The following is a 24,812-nucleotide window of genomic DNA, read 5'->3' on the forward strand; positions in this document are numbered from 1 at the left end:
TTTAGGTTTTTAAATGCCTAACCCCTGCGGGGGGCTTATTTGTACATTCATATCTTAACCTAACCTAATCTGTATAGAAATATTTAATCAAATTAAAATTTTGACACTCCTGCGTTTGTCCACTCCGATGTTTGGGACTCCTGTGTTTGTCCTGGAACCAAGGAAATCATTCTTCTTCATAGTATAGATAAACGAAATATATAATATTCATTCAATTGATCAGGAATTTATTAAACATTGAATTTTTATAAAAGTATAAATCAAAAACATTAAAAAATAATGAACAAAAATCATAAGTATAATTTTTTTTATAACAAAAAATAAAATATATATTGCATCGTATTATAAACAGTTTTCCGCGGATATAGAATGTACAATTACAAAATTAGAACCAGTTTTTTTGGCCGAGATCACACGGTCTAACAAAACTGGTTTTAATATTATGATTGTACATTTTTATATTCGTAGAAAACTAGATATAATACGTTTCATAATCTTTCAGTATGGCTGAGAACCGATTCTTATCCAGCGGATATTTATCGGTTTCGAAGCCGGTTTGCGTGCACAGGATTAGCATGGAAATCAATCAATCAATCAATGATTCCCTTATTTCTTCCCTTTCTGCATATTTTCTGGTACACATGGGGGAATCCTTCCTTGCACAGGGGCAATCTGTCTCTCACCTAGATAAATAGATAGATAGATATATACTCATGAATAGATAGATAGATAAATAGGCAAGTGATTAAAGTGGTAGACATGGGGGAATCCTTCCTTGCACAGGGGCAATCTGTCTCTTACCTGGATACATAGATAGATAGATATATACTCATGAATAGATAGATAGATAAATAGGCAAGTGATTAAAGTGGTAGACGTGACGTGAGGGAATCCTTCCTTGCACAGGGGCAACCTGTCTCTTACCTGGATAAATAGATAGATAGATAGATATACACATAAATAGATAGATAGATAAATAGGCAAGTGATTAAAGTGGTAGACGTGAGGGAATCCTTCCTTGCACAGGGGCAATCTGTCTCTTACCTGAATAAATAGATAGATAGATAAATATACTCATGAATAGATAGATAGATAAATAGGCAAGTGATTAAAGTGGTAGACGTGACGTGAGGGAATCCTTCCTTGCACAGGGGCAACCTGTCTCTTACCTGGATAAATAGATAGATAGATAGATAAATAGGCAAGTGATTAAAGTGGTAGACGTGAGGGAATCCTTCCTTGCACAGGGGCAATCTGTCTCTTACCTGGATACATAGATAGATAGATGTATACTCATGAATAGATAGATAGATAAATAGGCAAGTGATTAAAGTGGTAGACATGAGGGAAACCTTCCTTGCACAGGGGCAATCTGTCTCTCACCTGGATAAATAGATAGATAGATAGATATAATACAAATAGATATCCACATTAATAGATAAATAGATAGGAGAGTGGTAAGATAGATGCATAGATCGTTGGATGGATAGGTTGATAGATGCATAGATGGGATTGTTAGATATATAGATTGATAAATTGATGGATCGATAGATTGATATATGGATGGATAGATAGATCAATAGATGTGTAGATGGATATAGGTAGATTGACTGATGTTTAGATGGCTGGATAGCTTAAAAATAGATAAATGCATAGATGGATTGATAGAAAGATAAATATTGAAATATGGATTGATGGATAGATTAATAGATGAATAGATGGATGGATAGAAAGATAGATGGATACATATATTAGATATACAGATAAATATTGAAATATGGATGGTTGGATGGATAGATTAATAGATGCTTAGATCGTTGGATAGATTAAAAATATAGACAAATGCATAGATGGATGGATGGATGGATGAATGTATGGATAGATAGATAGGAAAATCAATAGATGCGTATAAGGAGGAATAGATAGATTGATAGATAAATAATGAATAGATGGATGGTTAAATAGATGGATGGATGGATACATATCAAGTATATAATTTACCCCTCAACAATTTTAGCCATACAAAAAAGAAGTTTTTTACTTTTAATTTCAATATTCTACTGTTATGAAGATGATTAAAGTCCCTCAACAGATTATAACGCCATACGATAGAATAGCCAATGAGAGGCCAGTATACTTTGTAATTGACCAATAGTAAAATTTATGTTGGCCTCTCATTGGTTATTTTATCGTATGACGTCATAATCTGTTGAGGGACTTAAATAATCTTCTACTGTTATTAGTTAGACGTTTTTTGAGATGGGCGTTTTTTAAAAGATAGACGTTTTCTGAGATAGGCTTTTTTTGAGATTACCCTTATTAGTATGATGAACAAACGAACATACTCTTGAAAAAGATTAGTTTAATGATATCCAGGGATCGGAAGCCGCGCGTAAGCCGCGTGTAAGCCTCACTGAAATCGTCATTTTATCACTATAAAATTTAGCTGAATGTATAAAACTGCTCTTGGGCAGACAATCCTTCTTTCTGAAATTTATTTTTCTGCTCACAAGCAGGTTTAAAACTGAGGCTTATGCGGCTGAGGCGCGGCTTCCGAACCCTGAATTAATATCTTACTGCTTCATAGTTTTCTGGGGTGAACATTTTCGTATACTCCTCTTTACTCATATACGTTTCAGCATACAACGCCTGTAATAATATTAATAGATTTAATTCAAATTAAAAATGTTTAAAAATATTATTGGATCATTGAAAAACTAATGAACAACTATCTTAAAAAGCACACCCACGTCAATTATGCTCTGTGTCTGCCTTAACAGATTTCGGAACTTAAGAACTGATTTCAGTCCTTTACAGGGAAGCCTTTAAAGGTTTAAAGGTTTAAACTATTTAGGGGTAAGGTAAGTCATGAGAATAGTCCCTGGAAAAATGTAACACTCGTAATAATTTTATTTCTTTTTGATAGGCAAGATATTTACTTTGAAATCCTATAGGCGAATGTACTATTATATAATTCAAAATCATTATCTAATACGCCTGTCATAATCATGATGATGAAAGACCCCTAGCTCTAATGAGACATCATTACAAGTTAAATGTTCTTGAAATAAAATTTCCAACTTTCTATCCTATCCTAATATATAAAGTAGTAAGTGCTTTTTGTCTGTCCCAAAGGATCTCGCTAACCGCTAAACTGATATTGTTCTCCTTTACAGTGAAGCTTCGTATAGGTCCTTGTAAGGTTTTAAACTATTTTTTGGGAGGATGTCTTCACATTCCCCCCCCCCCCAAAAAAAAATACTTATTTATACAAATTTAAAATGTGATGAGGTCGACTTTTCCCCCTCCTACCTTAAAGGTCCCCAGAGGCTAGCCGCTAGTTTAGAAATCAATCAATCAATGAATCAAAAATATCTAAACAATCCTCTACCTGATAACCTCCGTTATCCATAGTCCATTTCTCAAAAGCTCTCAAAGTTGCTTCATGTCCCTGAAATGCATAGCATTACTAATAATGAGAATGGGTTAAAAACTTAATCCTTCCTATTATCATTCAACCTTTTTAATATGATTTCATCTATTGCTTACTATTTATTTACTTCTATTTTTTGTCTTACTTATATGGCCTGTATGAAAACAATGTGTGAATACACATTACTGCATACTTCCTACCTTTTAGGAAACTGCAATTTGGGAAGAAAATTTTCTTATAAATTAACCATATCAATAAAAATTTGACTGTATATATAAATGTATATAATATTCATTTATTATTGGTTTATTTTTATGTTTGTACACCCAAGAATAATAAATATAATCTATCTAATCTACTTATAACAACTCCAACAATAATTTTGATCTATAGAAGGCTTATTTTGTTAATCGTCAAGGGGGGTTTACATACATAATTTTTAACCATTGTTTTATCCCTGGAAAACTGAAAATAATGTATTTTATAATTCCAATTCTTTGCTACTTGTGGACATTAATTACCTTGTTAATTCTTGGATACAGGGGCGTCCAAGCTTATTTATTTGGGGGGGGGGGGGGGGGGAAATTGAAAATCCAAAATTTTGGGGGTGAACCTAGTAATAGTGTCTAACTTTTTATCTTCGTGACGTAACAAAAATCCATCTCTTTTTTAGGGGTTTCCTTTCCCACCTCCCCTCTCATCCTTCGATTTTTGTTACGTCACAAAGATAATAAGTTAGACACTAATACTAGGTTCTTTGGGGGTGCCTACGGCACCCCCCTTGGACGTCTATGCTTGGATATATTGAGAGGAGAAAATTGCTCATTAATTTAGGATGCTAATAAGGACCACATTTATTGGTCAGTTAGTTCCTCCAGTAGGAGAGGAGAGAATGGGGTAAAGGGGGAGGATGGGTATTTTAGCCAAAGAAGGTATAATTTTATTACAGGTAAATCTTGTGCAACATCCAAGAAATTATATATTGATTTCCATATAGATTTTTATTGCAACTCTGAACTGAAGATGATTAAAGTCTTCCTCAACAGATAATGCCGTCATACGATAAAATAACCAATGAGAGGCCAGCATAAATTTTACCATTGGTCAATTACAGTGTATACTGGCCTCTCACTGGCTATTATATCGTATGACGTCATAATCTGTTGAGGGACTTTAATCATCTTCATCTAAAATCCCGAAATAGAGGGGTCCTTGATCTGTAAATTATACTGGTACCCATAAATTTTAAAACTAGTTTTCGCTATCGTTGGATTTAAAACTTAATTAATCCTTCTAAAATCTTGATTGATTGGTTCTAACTAGTTGTGTCCAATCTTTTCCACCAATAATTTTCATCTATAGATGGCTTATTTGGTTATTCAAACTTTATTTTTACAGTACTGCGCTACATATGAACACAATTGTCCTGAGGTGGATTCTTAAAAAAAACTTTTTGGTTCACTGGCTCACTAAAATCAGTGAGGCTTTCTAAAATTATTTTGTAAAAATTCCTCCAAAATCGAATAAAAAATCTACAAAAATTAAACAAAATCTTATGTTAATAACCCTTTTATGATTTTATTTAATTTTTATGCGATTTTGATGGATTTATCTCAAAATTTTTTAGCGAGCCTCATTGATTTTAGTGAGCCATTGAGCCAAAAAGTTTTTTAAAAATCCACCTCTGGATAATACCTGGAAATTCTTGTTTTCAGCCACTCCGTAGACACCCAGATCTACATACATTATGTTTCCACTTCGAGGTTTCATACCATAGGTTTCACCCTTAATATTTAAAAAAAATTTTAAACTCTATAATAAGGTGTTGTAATATGTCAGGGAGGAAGAAGACATTGGGTTGTTGATTACATTTGTCCCCAAAGTTTTATAATAACGTTCTACTTTTTGTTGTCCTAACAACTTTAAGGACCTGAACGAATTTTGATTGGTTGGTTTATTAAGCTGAGTGTACAAAAGTTTCAGCCACTAATTATAATCAGAAGAGGTAATTGTTATAACTAAAGATGTTAAAAAAGACGGCAGTCAAAAATAAACAGTTCTTTAAAGTGAAATTTTAATTTACATGTCTTTTAAAAAACATTTATAGCTCATTAGTAAAAACTTAATTAGTAAACATTGAAATAAAAAATATAAAAAAATAATTGAAATAAAAAAAATATAAAAACTTACAAATCTTTCATCATAGTGAAGTTTAGCAGGGACCATCCAAATAGGCCAAATATCAGTCAGTTCAGCACTTAACTCAACACCTCCCTATTACAAAATTAAATCTATAAATCAAAAATCGATATTAAAACATTTGGGAACTTACAAAATCACATAAATGACTTGTTATTTATTTCTAATAATATTTTCATAGACAATTTGCTTTTCTATCCTATAATATACAGTACTAGAAGTAAGGTTTTTCTCTGGATCTAAAGATCTCAGAAACTACTGGTCCTTATTTAATATACTTTTTTAGGGAAGCTTTACTAATGTCTTTGTCTCCCCTATAGATCCTAAAATCAGTTTTTACTACACGTTTTAAAGTTTATTTCATATTTACGTAGATAAGTTGTCCTACATTTCTAAACCTGTGTTTCAGTGATTTTGATGACAGGTAGACAGACATCGTACTTCTTTAAAGAATAAAATTTAAGAAATAATCATACTGTAAGACAGACCCTACGATTTTAATCTCGAGACGTAGTTTAATATAGAAAAAAAAACCAAATCAATATTTCTAAAAGCGAAGCTTTTCTATATTTAGGGTCGGTCCATCCGTCCGTACGTTCGTCCGTAACGGATAGCTTTTTTCGTTAATTTAGGCATGTTAGAATTGTCCTATCGATTTCAAACTTTGCATGGTGATTCCTTTAGTAGTAAGGTATGATTTAGAAAGCGTAGCAACTCTATAATCATTACCAGAATGTCCGTACGTCCATTTTAAAAATGTTAATTTAAAAAAAATTTTAACAACAAATTTTTATGGGATCTAATTATCCGATTGATCTGATTTTTGGTATATTGACTCCTGGAACAACAAAGTATACTGTTATACGCGAAGCAACTCTATAATCAAGTCCTAAAAATGTAAGTATGTCCATAACATTATCCTGTACCAGTTTTTCAACAAACTTACTTACAATTTTGCTTCGACTCTTATACTTTATATTCTGATTATTTAGTTCTGACACCACCTGCTAGCACTTCCAGAAAAACATAATCAAATAAAGGGTTTTTAGTCTGCTAACTTAACCTAACCTTTTTATACAAAGCATTGTGCATGTGGATATTTTTTTGCCGGTTATCCCACCTTCAGTTTTTGTAGAGGAATGATGAAGTCTTGGGTTATGAAGACATCAGCAAGATTCTCATTTCCCATTATCAATTCCTAAATTAAATATATATATTTGATCCATATGTTTATTGGGAGTGGATACAAAACAGCGAAAAACATAACAGCGAATGTTACAAAACAGCGAAATTACAAAACAGCGAATGTTACAAAACAGCAAAATTACAAAACAGCGAATGTTACAAAACAGCGAATGTTACAAAAAGGCGAAATTACAAAACAGCGAATGTAATTTGTAATTGTAATTTCGCTGTTTTGTAACATCCGCTGTTTTGTAATCCTTCCATGGTTCTTTTTCTGGTCGGAGCGGCGTGGAGCGCCAGATATTTTTACAATGTTGCAGAAATATTTGCAACACTGTTTTGTAACATTCGCTAATATGTTTTTCGCTGTTTTGTATCCACTCCCATTAAACTTAGTTAGGCGTTCAATATAGCTTAGGTTTTCTAACGTTGTGGATACTTATGTTTGTAATCCTCATATAAAAGTAACATGATGTCTATCAGTTTGTATGTTTGTACCGTAGGATCTTGCTAAACGCTGAACCGACATGGTTCTCCTTTACAATGCAGCTTCTCAGAGGCATTGGGAAAGTTTACACAACTATTTTGGGGAACCACCACCTCCGAGAAAAATCGCCCCAGGAATTTAAAAATATAATTTTTAAATTTTAGATCAGAAATGTTATTTTTTTTTTTTGGGGGGGGGGCTTGATTAAGTGCCACTAGAGGCTTCTAGGGACGTAGCCGCTCGAAAAAAAACAAGTAATTTGACAAGGGTGAACTTATCATTTACTTATTTTGCACTCATGGATTGATGAAATATGCAAATAAAAAAAAATAATACCTTGACCCATTTAAGAAGCTGGTAGTTGAATGGAAATGCCCAACCCAGCAGGAACCTTGCAAGAGGATGGCTGGCCCATGGAGCCCACAGTTTGGTCAACCAAAAGCAAGGCTTGTTGTGACGCTAAAAAATATAATTTTTAATAAATCCAAAAAGTTCTTCAAGGAAAATTATGTCCAAAGATTGCACGGGACAGCATGCTAATAACATACTCTTACATGACAAAATAAAATAGTATTAACATGATAAACTTGATATAACATGTAGCTGTCTCAGTGTCTATAGTGTTCTAGCAAAATTGGGATAGATGTCACTGCTTTTAGTCTACCTATTTTATTGACGCCAGGAAATATCAATCTCTTTTCTAGGGGGGTTTCTATCCCCCTTTCCCTTATCTTTCCCTCTACTGTGGCGTCAATAGAATAGGTAGGCCAAAAGCGGTGACACCTATCCCCATTTCCCTAGGGCACTAAACGTACAGCTACATATAATATTCATATTGAAAATCTACTGCAAACGGTTTTGGATAATAAGGTGTCTCTCGTTGCATTTTTTTGTTTGAGGATAAATAGTTATTTAGCGCATCGTATTATAGACAACTTTCCGCGGATATTAAAATGAAAAAAATATAAGACTAATTTTGTAAGCCCCGAATGGCCGAAGGCCCTGGCTAACAAACCTGTTATTAATTTTATGATTTTTATTTTAATACTCTTCGAAAATTGTCTGTAGTACGATGCTATATATGATTTTTCAGTAGGGCTGAGAATTTGTTCTAATCCAGCAGTTATTAATCGGTTTCGAAGCCATACTGGAATAAATTTTATGTCATATTCATATTGAGACAAAATCTACTCCAAGATAGTTAGGTTAATTATGTTTCTGTCGTTGCATTTTATTTCTACAGAAGTGGTAATTCTATTTATTGGGGATTAACATCAATATATATCGGTCATTGTCTTATTCCTTTGATTCCTGATATTAACCTGGTGGAAATGTAGAGTAGGAACATATTCAACAGTTTTTCCCTTCTCCAGAAATGTTTTCACATGATGATAAAACCAGGGCTTATACCATCTAGATAGATACAGATTCATAGAGAGAGAGATAGATATATAGATAGATAGATAGAGAGAGAGAGATATATATATATAGAGAGAAATGTTTTCACATGATGATAAAACCAGGGCTTATACCACCTAGATAGATACAGATTCATAGAGAGATAGATAGATATATAGATAGATAGATAGAGAGAGAGATAGATATATATAGAGAGAAATGTTTTCACATGATGATAAAACCAGGGCTTATACCATCTAGATAGATACAGATTCATAGAATGATAGATAGATAGATAAATACAGAGAGAGACAGAGAGAAAGAGAGAGAGAGAGAGAGAGAGACAGAGAGAGAGAGAGGGGGGGGGGGAATAGAAATATTTTCACATGATGATAAAACCAGGGCTTATACCACCTAGGTATTCATTACACAAATACACAATCATGACTTTATTTATATCTACTTATTTCTAAAAATATCTTATTATATAGAGTAGTAAATTTCTTTTTGTCTATAGCAAAGGATCTCGGTAACCGTTGAACCGATAGGGTTCTTTAAAATGAAGCTTTCTCTAGGTCCACGTTATGTGCCAGTAGAGGCTCCTAGTGGCGTAGCTGCTAGTAATTATTATAGAGATAACATTATTATAAAGGTATGCTTTAATATTCCTTCAGACATCTCAAGGACTTTCTACCAAAAAATAAGCATTTTGATTTTTGATTATACAACCTTTGTTTAAGTTTCATAATAATATCAATAACATTCAATTAATTGGGAAATGTTTTGATGTTTTTAACATGGATAAAATATTGCTTAATTTAACCCACTGACCATTGACTGAAATTATAAATCAATGTCTAATTATCTGAATTGGCTTGGGGACTTTTGTATCAGAAAAAAATATTTAGCAGTTTTCAACAAATCATGCATAAAAAAAACTGTTTTCCATATGATTGTAGAAAAATTTGAAAATATCGTATAGGTTTCGTGATTTTTTTTTTGAATTAATTGAATTATTAAAGTAAGTTATACCTGCCAAGATTGTTAACTTTAGATAGTTCAACTTGATTTTCCTCAACAAATTCACCAGTCATAATAACTGCTTCGTTGATGTTATACATTATGCCTTCTACGGAGTCATTTCCGGTTCCTAGGTGTAAAAAAAATACCATAACACTTGGGTTAACAAGGATGACAACATCCATAAAAGCGGTAACGATTACAATTGTACCTAACTGTTACAGGACTCATCATCCAAAGTTTGAAAACAATGATAATAATTTTTACATTCCTAAATTAACAATAAAAAGCTAACTGTGACGTACGGTCGCACTGACATTAACTATAGAATAGTTATTTCTCGCATCGTATTTGAAACAGCGTTCCGCGGATATAGAATGTACAATTTTAAGATTAAAACCAGTTTTTTTAGCCCCGAGGGCTAAAAAGAATGGTTTTAATCTTATGATTGTACATTTACGATGCTAGACATGAATACGAGAAAAGTTTTTAAATGTATAAAAAGTTACCAACTAAGATTGTAAATTAAGTGCTTGTTAGAATTGAGCTATAGATTTAGATTGTAGGGCTATCAAACAAGGCATAACAACTCAAAAGTAAATTTATTTTAGGCAATTTTAATGTAGATTACTAATAAAATATGTTTCTTGAAAATATTCATAGGTAATAGATATGAATATACAGTGTGTTTTTTTTATGAGAACTTTTTTGAAAGCAATTTTACCCCACTTATAGTTATCAGAATTTAATAATTAATGGCTTATTTTCTTCGTTTTTTAAGGCAATTAATAGAACAACAAAAAAATATTTCGGTTTTTATTTAAAAAGTACAGTAAAATCTAAAATTCAAAACTTAGGTGTCAACATCTATAAATGGTTTTAGCACATTTTTCTTATGCTCAAATAATCAACCTTTTGCAAGAATGGCTGCTAAACACTTCAAAGTTGAGATATAGAGCTAAAAATGTATACAGATACTATTAGGGACATGTACTAGAACATATCAAAGTTTGAAGGTCATATCTCAACCAGGGAGGGAGTACTGGCCCCCCAAAGTTGACTACAGAAAATCCATTTTTTAAAGAAAAATGCACTAAAACCATTTTTATATGTTGACCCCTAAGTTTTGAAATTTAGATTTTACTGTACTTTTTAAAGAAAAACTGAAATATTTTTTTGTTGTTCTATTAATTGACTTAAAAAACAAAGAAAATAAGCCATTAATCATTAAATTCTGATAACTATAAGTGGGGTAAAATTGCTTTAAAAAAAGTTCTCATAAAAAAAAACACACTGTAGTTGAATTTTAATTTCATATGATAAAATAGTGACTGCGACCCTAGCATATAGGGGATTCGTATTTAAAGATTTAAAAATAGTCTAAAACCATCCCAAGATTTATATCTCGAAATAAGATGCCATTAAACTACTGTGAAGCTTCCTTAAATATGGAGAATTCAATCGGTTAACATGCCATTTATATTTTGAGCTTTAGACAAAAATAAAACTTACTACTTTTTATTTAGAATGTCTTTACCTTTCATGCTTTCTTGCACCATAACTTCCATAGCTTCGTGTGTTGTATACGTTGGCCTGTACGTTATTTTTATATAGGGTTTGTATGGGATTATTTTCAACTTAACTGCTGTCAACAGACCTAATAATAATGTTTTAATTTATAATGGAGTATAGGTTATTTTTATATAGGGTTTGTACAGGATTATTTTCAACTTTACTGCTGTCAGTAGACCTAATAATAATGGTTTAATTAATAATGGAGTATAGGCTATTTTTATATAGGGTTTGTACTGGATTATCTTCAACTTTACTGCTGTCAGCAGACCTAGATATAATGGTTTAATTAATAATGGAGTATAGGTTATTTTTATATAGGGTTTGTATGGGATTATCTTCAACTTTACTGCTGTCAGCAGACCTTGACATAATGGTTTAATTAATAATGGAGTATAGGCTATTTTTATATAGGGTTTGTACGGGATTATCTTCAACTTTACTGCTGTCAGCAGACCTTGACATAATGGTTTAATTAATAATGGAGTATAGGTTATTTTTATATAGGGTTTGTACGGGATTATTTTCAACTTTACTGCTGTCAGTAGACCTAGACATAATGGTTTAATTAATAATGGAGTATAGGTTATCTTTATATAGGGTTTGTACAGGATTATTTTCAACTTTACTGCTGTCAGCAGACCTAGACATAATGGTTTGATTAATAATGGAGTATAGGTTATTTTTATATAGGGTTTGTACAGGATTATTTTCAACTTTACTGCTGTCAGTAGACCTAATAATAATGGTTTAATTAATAATGGAGTATAGGCTATTTTTATATAGGGTTTGTACTGGATTATCTTCAACTTTACTGCTGTCAGCAGACCTAGATATAATGGTTTAATTAATAATGGAGTATAGGTTATTTTTATATAGGGTTTGTATGGGATTATCTTCAACTTTACTGCTGTCAGCAGACCTTGACATAATGGTTTAATTAATAATGGAGTATAGGCTATTTTTATATAGGGTTTGTACGGGATTATCTTCAACTTTACTGCTGTCAGCAGACCTTGACATAATGGTTTAATTAATAATGGAGTATAGGTTATTTTTATATAGGGTTTGTACGGGATTATTTTCAACTTTACTGCTGTCAGTAGACCTAGACATAATGGTTTAATTAATAATGGAGTATAGGTTATCTTTATATAGGGTTTGTACAGGATTATTTTCAACTTTACTGCTGTCAGCAGACCTAGACATAATGGTTTGATTAATAATGGAGTATAGGTTATTTTTATATAGGGTTTGTACAGGATTATTTTCAACTTAACTGCTGTCAGCAGACCTAGATATAATGGTTTAATTAATAATGGAGTATAGGTTATTTTTATATAGGGTTTGTAACGGGATTATTTTTATATAGGGTTTGTACGGGATTATCTTCAACTTTACTGCTGTCAATAGAACTAATAATAAGGGTTTAATCAATAATGGAGTATAGGTTATTTTTATATTGGGTTTGTACGAGATTATTTGAATAATAGACATATTTTTATGACGTCACACATGACACTTTCTGCTGTCCCGTTTAATAGATGTGGATATTATGAAAGATGAAAAACTTTCTTCAATTTAATTTGCTATTTCCCCTGTCATTTATAGGTCAGTTCGTTAATCCAGTAGGAAGAGAGGGTATGGGCTGAAGGGAATGGAATGTGGAATAATAAACCCATTAATGACTTTAGCTTCGCCCCTAGAAGAAGGAAACAAGACTTTAGCGAACATGCATACAAATAAACAGATAACCAATAACCATACATAAAAACTAATATTGAACAGTAAAATCTTACTTAATAATATAATAAAATTAACTATGAAAGAACTGACCTATGTTTATAGAGTACCAGTGCAAAAAAATAGTAATGGTTTACCTAATGTACCATAGCTGAAGGGAACAGTGAAAAATACATCGGCATTGTTGTTTTCTAATATGGATAAATGTTTCACATTATTCTTAGAATGCATTGCAATGCTATACGTGATTTATCAGTATGGCTGGGAACCGTTTCTAATCCATCGGATATTAGTCTGTTATGAAGCCATTTACTGTTTGTCCATATACCTATCCATCATAGCTAATGCATGACTTCTCGATAACCGCTGGATTGATATGACTTTTTATTAGAGTAAAGCTTTTTATTAGGTCCTAAAAAGGTTTATAACTTTTTTGGGGAAACCACTTATTTACTCTTTTTATTTCTAAAACTAAAATTGGTGCTCCTAGAGGCCTTTGATGGCGTAGCAACAAGTAGTAAAATAAAGAATGTATGTATATTTTTCAATTACTTTGTTATCAAAAGCAATCAGATGCCAAGCCCTAAGATTAAATTGCAAGTATTTTTGTTGACAAGAATGATAATGTGCCAAGTTTATCCCTGCATCGCAAATTATAACTTCTCCGTCAGCTGTCACCATTTCATACTCTAGAATCAAAAGAATTTAATCTTTAGCAATTATAATCTAAATTTATTTCATCAAACTTTCTTACTTAAAAAAACTCTCCCAACCTCCCTTCTCCCCCTTTGACAATTCTAACAAAATTAGAAGTTCTGACAATATTTCACAAAGAGTAAATTCCTAGTGCAGTATGATGAACAAGACCATATTTGTGGCTGGTTGTCTCTATACCTCCACCCATCACAAGCCCACCAATAGTAAGGTTATCCAGTTCAGGCACTATAGGCAGGGTATATCCCTAGAATTATAAGAAACAAGTGTAAATATATGTTTCTAAAACAAAATTTTATCAAATTGAAAATAAAAGCTTCAAAATTTTGAACAAAAAATTTTAAGATGTTACTACATGCTAAAATCTAAATATTTTATCTATGTCTATTGGTATTTAAAAATTAGCGATATAAAAATACAATACAGTGAGACAGACAAAAAAATTACTTTATTTAATACTTAATTAAAGGATTTCAATCTTTTCAGCTTAAATTGACAATGTGACAGCGTAAAGTGTCATGTGTGACGTCAAAAAAATACTTCTAAAATGGAGCTAGATATGAGCTGAGATGGATAATAGTTAAGTTATTCAAATAACTAATACAAACACTAGTATCTACATGAACAATATTATTTACTCTGTCTATAGAGACTACCTACCTCTCTAATAAGAAACTTATTCAGATACCCAATACAAACACTGGTCTCTACATGAACAATATTATTTACTCTGTCTATAGAGACTACCTACCTCTCTAATAAGAAACTTATTCAGATAACCAATACAAACACTGGGCTCTTACAAACACTAGGCTCTACATGAACAATATTATTTACTCTGTCAATAGAGTCTACCTACCTCTCTAATAAGAAACTTATTCAGATACCCAATACAAACACTAGTATCTACATGAACAATATTATTTACCATGTCTATAGAGTCTACCTACCTCTCTAATAAGAAACTTATTCAGATAACCAATACAAACACTAGTATCTACATGAACAATATTATTTACTCTGTCTATAGAGTCTACCTACCTCTCTAATAAGAAACTTATTCAGATAACCAATACAAACACTGGGCTCAACATGAACAATATTATTTACTCTGTCTATAGAGACTACCTACCTCTCTAATAAGAAACTTATTCAGATACCCAATACAAACACTGGGCTCAACATGATCAATATTATTTACTCTGTCTATAGAGACTACCTACCTCTCTAATAAGAAACTTATTCAGATACACAATACAAACACAAGTATCTACATGAACAATATTATTTACTCTGTCTATAGAGACTACCTACCTCTCTAATAAGAAACTTATTCATTTAACCAATACAAACACTAGTATCTACATGAACAATATTATTTACTCTGTCTATAGAGACTACCTACCTCTCTAATAAGAAACTTATTCAGATAACCAATACAAACACTAGTATCTACATGAACAATATTATTTACTCTGTCTATAGAGACTACCTACCTCTCTAATAAGAAACTTATTCAGATAACCAATACAAACACTAGTATCTACATGAACAATATTATTTACTCTGTCTATAGAGACTACCTACCTCTCTAATAAGAAACTTATTCAGATAACCAATACAAACACTAGTATCTACATGAACAATATTATTTACTCTGTCTATAGAGACTACCTACCTCTCTAATAAGAAACTTATTCAGATAACCAATACAAACACTAGTATCTACATGAACAATATTATTTACTCTGTCTATAGAGACTACCTACCTCTCTAATAAGAAACTTATTCAGATAACCAATACAAACACAAGTATCTACATGAACAATATTATTTACTCTGTCTATAGAGACTACCTACCTTTCTAATAAGAAACTTATTCATTTAACCAATACAAACACTAGTATCTACATGAACAATATTATTTACTCTGTCTATAGAGACTACCTACCTCTCTAATAAGAAACTTATTCATTTAACCAATACAAACACTAGTATCTACATGAACAATATTATTTACTCTGTCTATAGAGACTACCTACCTCTCTAATAAGAAACTTATTCATTTAACCAATACAAACACTAGTATCTACATGAACAATATTATTTACTCTGTCTATAGAGACTACCTACCTCTCTAATAAGAAACTTATTCAGATACCCAATACAAACACTAGTATCTACATGAACAATATTATTTACTCTGTCTATAGAGACTACCTACCTCTCTAATAAGAAACTTATTCAGATAACCAATACAAACACTAGTATCTACATGAACAATATTATTTACTCTGTCTATAGAGACTACCTACCTCTCTAATAAGAAACTTATTCAGATAACCAATACAAACACAAGTATCTACATGAACAATATTATTTACTCTGTCTATAGAGACTACCTACCTTTCTAATAAGAAACTTATTCATTTAACCAATACAAACACTAGTATCTACATGAACAATATTATTTACTCTGTCTATAGAGACTACCTACCTCTCTAATAAGAAACTTATTCATTTAACCAATACAAACACTAGTATCTACATGAACAATATTATTTACTCTGTCTATAGAGACTACCTACCTCTCTAATAAGAAACTTATTCATTTAACCAATACAAACACTAGTATCTACATGAACAATATTATTTACTCTGTCTATAGAGACTACCTACCTCTCTAATAAGAAACTTATTCAGATACCCAATACAAACACTAGTATCTACATGAACAATATTATTTACTCTGTCTATAGAGACTACCTACCTCTCTAATAAGAAACTTATTCAGATAACCAATACAAACACTAGTATCTACATGAACAATATTATTTACTCTGTCTATAGAGACTACCTACCTCTCTAATAAGAAACTTATTCAGATAACCAATACAAACACTAGTATCTACATGAACAATATTATTTACTCTGTCTATAGAGACTACCTACCTCTCTAATAAGAAACTTATTCAGATAACCAATACAAACACTAGTATCTACATGAACAATATTATTTACTCTGTCTATAGAGACTACCTACCTCTCTAATAAGAAACTTATTCAGATAACCAATACAAACACTAGTATCTACATGAACAATATTATTTACTCTGTCTATAGAGACTACCTACCTCTCTAATAAGAAACTTATTCAGATACCCAATACAAACACTAGGCTCAACATGAACAACATGATTTACTCTGTCTATAGAAAGAACACGGTCTAGATCAACTTCAATCCTAAAATTAAAAAAGAATAGTTATTTATCGCATCGTACTACAGACAGCTTTCCGCGGATATTAAATGAAAAATGAGATTAGAACCCATTTTGTATTGCCCCAAGGGTGATTAAAAGTATTCATTTGTAGATGCAAACTAGCAGTGTCCAATCTTTTCCACAAATAATTATAGTCTACAGAAAGGGTAATTTATTTATCATATTTGAAAATGATTGTCAATTGTCTTATCCCTTAAGATCTATGATTCGAAACACATTAAGATATTACTATACCTGTACATTGAGTTCTTGTAACCAATTGACTGAGGTGAAACACTTTTCCAACTGGGTCGTGCTGTACACATTTTTCTAAGGTTAAGCTTTCAATCAACTATAACTTTGGTTTGATTGGGTCTGATTTTGTAAAAGAAATTCTAAAGTTTTACACATTTATAAAAAAGTTTTTTAATATTTACTTTTTAAAATAAAAAATACAGTTTCAGAGTTTGATATTGATCTTCCTCATAGGACGAATTTTCAAAATTTAATAAAAAGTTAGAAACTCTGGTGGGGCAATCAACATTGCTTGATAAATTTAACTATAATAAGTTAGATTTGAAAACCTTCCTGCCTTTACCCTCCACTCTCCACCTGCGTACCTAAAATCAGTCATAGATGAAGTAGCTTATAGTGCCTAAAAAAAAGACGTCATACAATACAAATGACTATTTATAGACCAATATACATTGTAATTTACAAATGATAAAATGTATTCTGGCCTATCATTGGTCATTTATATTGTGTGACGTCATTTTATATCAGGTGCTCTTCTAAGCTTCTAGATTAATTAAAATTCTCATACTTATTTTGTTTAAGTAACCTGTAGATTATTACCTTATAAAATAATAATGGATGTAGAATATACGTGGATATTATCACAGGGGAAAAAGTGTCATTTTCACTGCAATCTATTGGTCAAATCGTTTATCTAGTAGTAGGGGAGGTGATGTGGTAAGGGGGGATTGGAGAAATCTATATTTTAGCCCGCTACAAGGTTCACTTTATTAGAGAACATAAAGATCTGGTGTAAGATCCAAGTAATAATAAATCCATTCATAAATTCTAAAATAGTTGTACTTTTAAACAAGTTGCTTAACAAGAAACAACACTACCAAAGAAAAAATTCATAATTTGTGCCGATTCCGAGGGTTTAAATTTTTTGGAGGGGAAGGGGGTTTCCTTGGACCTATGAGAATCTTGATTGCAAAGAAGAACCATATTGGTACATGCAGCGGTGAATGAGATCTTAAACAACATAAAGAAATTCAGACAATCATCCTGTTGCTTTCATATATTGATACCTGTTCTTGTATTTTAGCAACTCTCTCTTCATGGTTGTCACTTGTTTTTCTAAAAATATTTGTTTATTTACATAAAACTAGCGGATACACCCCTTGACACTAAATGCTAAAGGTATCTAGTTTTCTCGTATTCATTCGAATCCGGTGCATAGGAACAGGTTCTCATCCATACGAAAAAAATATGTCTAGCATCGTATTATATTCAGCTATCTACGAATATAAAAATGTACAATCATAAGATTAAAACCAGTTTTTTTAGCTCGTGCCTTCGGCATATCAGGGCTAAAAAACTGGTTTTAATCTTACAATTGTACATTCTATATCCGAGGAAAGCTGTTTATAATACGATGAAAGAAATAACTATTCTTTTAATCAGCTGTTTATCTAAAAATATCTCAAAGGCCGCTTGTTATCTTTTTAATTTTTTGAAATTTCTCTTGAAAGGGTGTTGGTACCCTCCCCTAAATCTGCACAGGACCTATGAGAAGCTACGCTGTAAAGGAGAACCAAATCTGTTTAGTAGTAAGCGAGATTCTTTAATACAAACAGACACACAGAGATCATGTTACTTTAATATAAGGGTTATGTTTTAGATGATTTATATCACTCCGAATATTTCAAATATTTATATTGCAAAATTAATTGACTGATACTGTTAGCTTGTAGAATAGCTTTGCAATTAAAAGTTGATGTAGTTTACCACTGAGAGTAACAAATTATGTAACATATTTATGATCAAGTGAAAATTGATTTCCCATTTGTTCCCTAATTTCCGAAGTTGTACGACAGATAACCCAATTATTGCAAAAGCTCATTTTTAGCTACAACATCATTAATTTAGATATAAATAATAACGACTTATATTTGAAAGTTTGAAGCTTTTTAGCAAGTAGTAAATATTGAGATAGAATTAGGGTGATATGTACAAAAAAAACTAAAATTCAGCTGACCATATTTATGTTGTATCTTTATGTGTTTAGTAGTAACTGCCAGGGAGGGAGGGAATATTGGATGGTAAATTATAGAGGCCCCAAAAAAGTTTTATGAAGTTCTTTTATAAGTTGGCTTTAAAATGTTAAGGCCTTTTATAGAATCTTGTGTAATATAAACCAGTAGTGTTCAAACTAATTTTAATCAAAGGAAGGGGTAATTTGTTTTTAATAATTGTGGGTGTGCAGCATAAATTTATCGTCCATTGTCTTATCCTGTAAGATTGCTTTGTAACACTACTGTGCCCCATTACATAATAAGGATAGAACAGACTGTTTCACACTTTGATGAAAATATAAAAAATATTATTTTTTTAAAACTTCAAATAATAACATAAATAGTTCTAGTAAAGTTTTAAAAGGAGAAAGAAGATCATGGGAAGAAAACGAAGTAGCGGGCGTCGGCGTATTTTTATAGTAGCTTTTGAAATGTTATTTTAGGTTAGGTTAATGTTAATGATTGCAGGGTTAGGAAATTGGCCCAGCAGTATTAGAGCCCCCCGTAGGGGCTAGAAATAGGGGAAAAGCTACTGTGAAAATACGACGAAAATTCGTTTTCTTTCCATGATCCGAAATTTATTTTTACCATTAAAAGCCTGAAATTGAAATATAAGGAATTTTTTTATTTGTTCTAATTTATATTCTATAAATTTTTATATTATAATTTTAAGCATATAGTTACTAATTTATGATTGCTACGCTACATGTAAGATGGAAGTCATTATATGCGTAAATAAAAACTATAAAATCATCGTTAAACAAAAGATAAATATCAAAATATAATAATTGCTTTCTAGCAGGGATCTAAAGAGAAAAGACAATGGCCCATAAATTGGTATTTAATGCATCCCAGTGATGATACACAAAATTACTCCTTTTGTAGATTAAAATTAGTGGTTGAAAAGTTAAAATACTCAACTTGATAAACTAACCAATCAAAATTCAGTGAAGTCCCCAAAGTTGTTAAGCCAACAAATAAGAAAATACAATTATAAAACTTTGGGGACTTTGCAGTGTCAAAACATTGAGATATCTGATTTGTATAGCTTGTTGCATTAAAAATGCTTTTATTTATCAATTCAAGAAATGGTCTTTTAATATAAAGTTTATTTGCCCAATGGTCAAAAAGTAAAAAATGTCCTATTTCGCTTGGAATTTTTATAGCTAGCAGCTTTGTCTAGGGGCATTTGGGTGAAAGGGGGGGGGGGGGGGGTCGAGCATCAACTTTTGATTTTAGTTATAAAGTTGAGATGGTTTTGGTACACGCCTATGAAAAGCTACAATGAAGGATCAAATCGGTTCAGTGGTAAGCAAAAAAATTCACAACACACATGCAAATATATCATACAGATAGACAGTCGTCCTCTTACTATATGAGGGTAATAATTGTAGACAACAAAAGTCGTGTCTGCACTGTTGCAATACATTGGCTTTTGCGTTTAGCATTTTAACTATTTGCGTTTAGCATTTTAACTATTTGCGTAGGTCTTTTTAGTAGCTAGGGATTCTTCTTGAAACCTAGGGTTTTAAATTCGTTTCTACTTTTTGCTTCTAAAAGATCGTAAATGATATCTACCCCTTATTTTTAAAAATAAATTGAAAATAAGAACGGCGTAGTTTTTTCGCTAACCCCTGCATGGGGGGGGGGGGCTATACTTATGGGGCTAATTAGAACCATTATATCCCAACATAACCTGCCCAAACCAATAAAAAAAAAAAAAAAAAAAACGACAAACTAATCTCCCATTGTACTATTATCCAACCCTTTAATTGCTCGACCTTTATCTGGAAGTCCCAAATGTACATGGTAATCAGTTTCGCCAATTTTGGGCAAAGGCATTTTCATAATCTTATGAGTAATGTCGTGCGCGCATGTGTCTTAGCAGCAAGCAGTAGTTAAAACTTTTAAAGTCTTTAGTTATGACATGGCATAGACCAAATTATAATTTTACCTGAAATAGAATTTATGCACCAGTATGAGGTAGAGCACGGTGTCCCATATGAAGGAAGGTATCAGTAAGAATATTACAAACACTAAATATTAATAATATATAACACTGTCTGTCTCTCTGTCTGTCCCTCTGTCTATCTGTAATGCAGATAATTCTTTCCTTCTAGTCTCCAATACTGCGCTTCCCTTTTTTTCTTCTTCCCCTCCCTTTCTCTTCTCGCGTCCTTTTCGTTTTCTTATTCTTTGGCTCAAAAACTTTGGGGACTTTTGTTTTATAATGATTGGTTTGGTTATTAAGTGAAGTGTCGAAACGTTTCAACAATTAATTGCGATCTACAGAAGAAATAATTTCGTGCACCATCTTTGAGGATGTATATACCATTTTTTTTGTAATTGTCTTATCCAGCTCATTCCAATAACGAAATTAATTCGGAAGAAAATCACGAAACCTATACGTGGTTTTCAGCTGTCGTTGGGGGGCAACACATCGTAAAATTGACGACCTCTCCATTTGCCCCCCAAATATTATTTTAGATTTATTTTGCTTGTTGGTTATACCTTATTCCTGTGTCTTATCCCTTTAGATTCCTGCTTTAAAACAGCTTTGCTACTTATGGAATAAATCATCATTGCTTAAAATGAAACCGCTAGTTGTCTGCATCCAGTTATGTTGGACAAATACATCCATGATTGATGGAGTTATATGCAATAATTATTGCAAAGTTAATCATAAATCATAATCTTTTATAATTTATACAAAAACTGTTATTTTATTGTTGTTGCTTAAAACAAAAACAAAACTTTAGTTTCAGATATTATTGTCAACAATAAATCTATAAATATTGATGTATAACCAGACAATTACCTGGATCCCCCTGTTAGGGACCTTCTTCGTCTGATAGTAAATTGCTTTTTGACCTTTTGTAGCGACTTGACTGTGTTAATATTCCTAACGCTATTGTTTTATTTTCAAAGATCCAATTGAAAGTCGGCACAGGGTTGGGACATAAAATTATTAAACCTTTCCCTCCTCTATTGTTTTACTCTAATTTGTCAACAATCCAAATTTAAAGAAAAATCTTAACGCATACTTGATTAAAAGATTAGATATGGACGTATAAATACTTTAGGTATTAATAATAGAGTTGCATTAGTATATAATTAAAGTAAAACAATAGAGGGGGAAGGGGGGAATAGACTTTCAATTAGGTCTTTTGATATCAACCAATAGCGTTGAAAATATTTACAGAGCCAAGTCGCTACAAAAGAGCAGAAAGCAATTTGCTAGCAAACGAAAAAGGTCCCAAACATTGGATCCATGGAACCATGTAATAGTGTCTAACTTTTTATCTTTGTGACGTAACAAAAATCGAAGGATGAGAGGGGAGGTGGGAAAGGAAACCCCTAAAAAAGAGATGGATTTTTGTTACGTCACAAAGATAAAAAGTTAGACACTATTACTAGGTTCGATCCATGTAGTTAATTGGATTGTATATCTATACTTAATACATTTATTAGTACATGAAAACCTATTGTGAAATAAACTAAGTTTTAAATCAATCTAAACCAACTGTTTGTTCTGACGTACACTTTTTACTTATCAAAATGTATGCTTTACAAAAAACAATTTGTAATGTATCTTGCTATGCAACAGGTAATTAATGCAAAACATAAATCAAAGTTGAGAGAAAAAATTTCAGTTTCCTTTTTCTGCATATTGAGACAAAAATGTGCCACCTCTTCCAATTCTCCGTGTCATAAATTGATAAGTTGAGATAGTAGCGGGACAAAGTATCTCAAAAATCAGCCATGTGACGTCATAAAAATGAGGGAGATGAGAGGAGAAGTGGAAAAGAAAAAACCCTAAAAAAGAGATGGATCACCTATTTTAATAACGTCGCATGGCTGATTTTTGAGATACTTTGTCCCGCTACGTTGAGATCAGGTGCGTGTGCAATATTTTTTTTTGCGGTAGTGGGGTGGGGTGGGGAGGGGGGTGATACAAGTGCAAAAATATTGTATGTAGCTGGACAAAGTGTTTTTAAAAAAATCAGCCTTTTGACTTCATGAAAATTACGGATTATTCATCTGTTTTTTAGGGGTTTTCTTTCCCACTTTTAGACACTTTGTCCAGCAACATTTTTTGGCGGTAGTGGGGAGGGGAGAGTGGAGTGCAAAAATATTGTATACCCACTCCTGGATTTTTTTAGATTTCATGCATGATACCCTTTCATATTCCTATTAAATAAGTAAGCTTTTTTTGTCTGTAGCGAAGGATCTCGCTACTCGTCGAACCGATATGATTCTTCTTTTCAGTGTAGTTCATATAGGTCCTGGGCAGGTTTATAGCTATTTTGGTGGGAGGGTACCTCCACCCTACCACGAGAAATCATACAAATAAATATATTTTATGTATTTTTAGTAAACATTTGACCTTAACATAGATTGCAAAGAAAACATTTTACGTGCCATTAGAGGCCTCTAAGGTACTGTCATTTTTAGAGGCCTCTAGGCGCGTAGCCGCTTGTGCAATTACATATAATGCAAAAAGCTATTTGATGTTTATTATGTAATATTTTTAAAAGTTAAAAGGCTTGGTTTGTTTATATGCATAGCGTCTCATATATCTTTTCCGGTATGGCTTCGAAAACGATTAATATTTGCTGGATTAAAACCGGTTCTCAGACAAACAGAAAAATTAGTATAGCATCGTATTACAGACAATTTTCACGAATATTAAAATAAAAATAATTAAATTTATACCAGTTTTGTTTGCACAGGACTTTGACCTCTCGGGGTTAACAAAACTGGTGGTTTTAATCTTATAATGTTTCATTTTAATATCCCCGGCAAGCTGTTAATAACACGCTGCGATAAATAACTATTCCATTCCTAGATTTCTAAATACCTTTATATTGTTCTATATTTTTTTTTGTGGATTTTATAAATGGAATTCCCCCCCCCCTCCTTTTTTGGTACATTTTTTACAATCATAATGGTAAAGGGGGGGGGGGGGGGGTCTGCAAGGAATTTACCCATCACACTACTTTTTCGTTAATTTTGACATGTTATAATTGCCATATCGATTTCAAACTTTGCACGATGATTCCTTATTTTAAAGCATAACTACTCTGTGACCGTTACCAGGATGTCCTTACATTCATTTAAATCATGCTGATTTTTACCTTTCTGAATATAATTTGATATCTGATGAAGAGCTCTAATATCAAGTCCTAAAAATTATACACATTTTCTGCTTATTCAGTTCTGACACTCTACAGGAGTTGATGTTCGTTTGTCCTATCGTTTCAAAGCCTCGAATTTATGGATGTATTCATTACTGTTTCATTGTAAATAACAACACAATAAAAAAAAACATTTAATACTTACCCTTTTTTACAAACTCCAGAAACTGAACTACATCCATTTTGCGATCCATTTTTGCGAGATTCTGAAAATAAAGTTTTTATCTAAATGAGAAAATATTTAAACTAACGAAAAGATCGTAACTTAAAAAAACTATTATTAACAAGCAACCA

At 32.0% G+C, this 24,812-nt stretch overlaps 1 protein-coding gene across 7 annotated transcripts; it reads right to left on the bottom strand.

The window, feature by feature from the left end:
• Positions 1-213: 213 nt before the first annotated feature.
• On the bottom strand, positions 214-24,812 carry LOC145321556 (delta(24)-sterol reductase-like). 7 transcript variants are annotated; one of them, XM_080162979.1, is made up of 21 exons: positions 24,664-24,812; positions 24,459-24,506; positions 21,275-21,356; positions 18,334-18,382; positions 17,600-17,631; positions 17,267-17,341; positions 16,886-16,994; positions 13,881-13,998; positions 13,679-13,726; positions 13,175-13,228; positions 11,260-11,379; positions 9,735-9,852; positions 8,627-8,717; positions 7,641-7,763; positions 6,753-6,830; positions 5,624-5,707; positions 5,129-5,218; positions 3,392-3,451; positions 2,578-2,649; positions 995-1,044; positions 214-633 (listed from the first exon to the last, which is right to left on the bottom strand). In XM_080162979.1, the coding sequence occupies exons 1-21, from the start codon at positions 24,710-24,712 to the stop codon at positions 591-593; spliced, it is 1,593 nt and encodes a 530-aa protein (XP_080019105.1). In that variant the 5' UTR covers positions 24,713-24,812; the 3' UTR covers positions 214-590. The 7 variants fall into 7 exon arrangements, with proteins under 7 accessions (XP_080019105.1, XP_080019104.1, XP_080019103.1 ...); XM_080162978.1 differs by lacking the exon at positions 995-1,044 and adding an exon at positions 1,216-1,265; XM_080162977.1 differs by lacking the exon at positions 995-1,044 and having other exon boundaries at positions 214-683.

This window comes from Acartia tonsa, chromosome 6 (genome assembly GCF_053477335.1).
Source record: "Acartia tonsa isolate MP-2025a chromosome 6, ASM5347733v1, whole genome shotgun sequence".
NCBI lineage: Eukaryota > Metazoa > Arthropoda > Copepoda > Calanoida > Acartiidae > Acartia > Acartia tonsa.

Excerpts from the sequence above, each read along its gene's own strand:
- LOC145321556 (XM_080162977.1), bottom strand. The coding sequence starts at position 24,712 with ATGGATCGCAAAATGGATGTAGTTCAGTTTCTGGAGTTTGTAAAAAAG. Across the intron at positions 18,383-21,274 it reads GTGCATAAATTCTATTTCAG|AAAAACAAGTGACAACCATG; the intron begins GTAAAATTATAA and ends AAATATTTTTAG. Across the intron at positions 5,708-6,752 it reads TTCCTCTACAAAAACTGAAG|GGAGGTGTTGAGTTAAGTGC; the intron begins GTGGGATAACCG and ends ATTTTGTAATAG.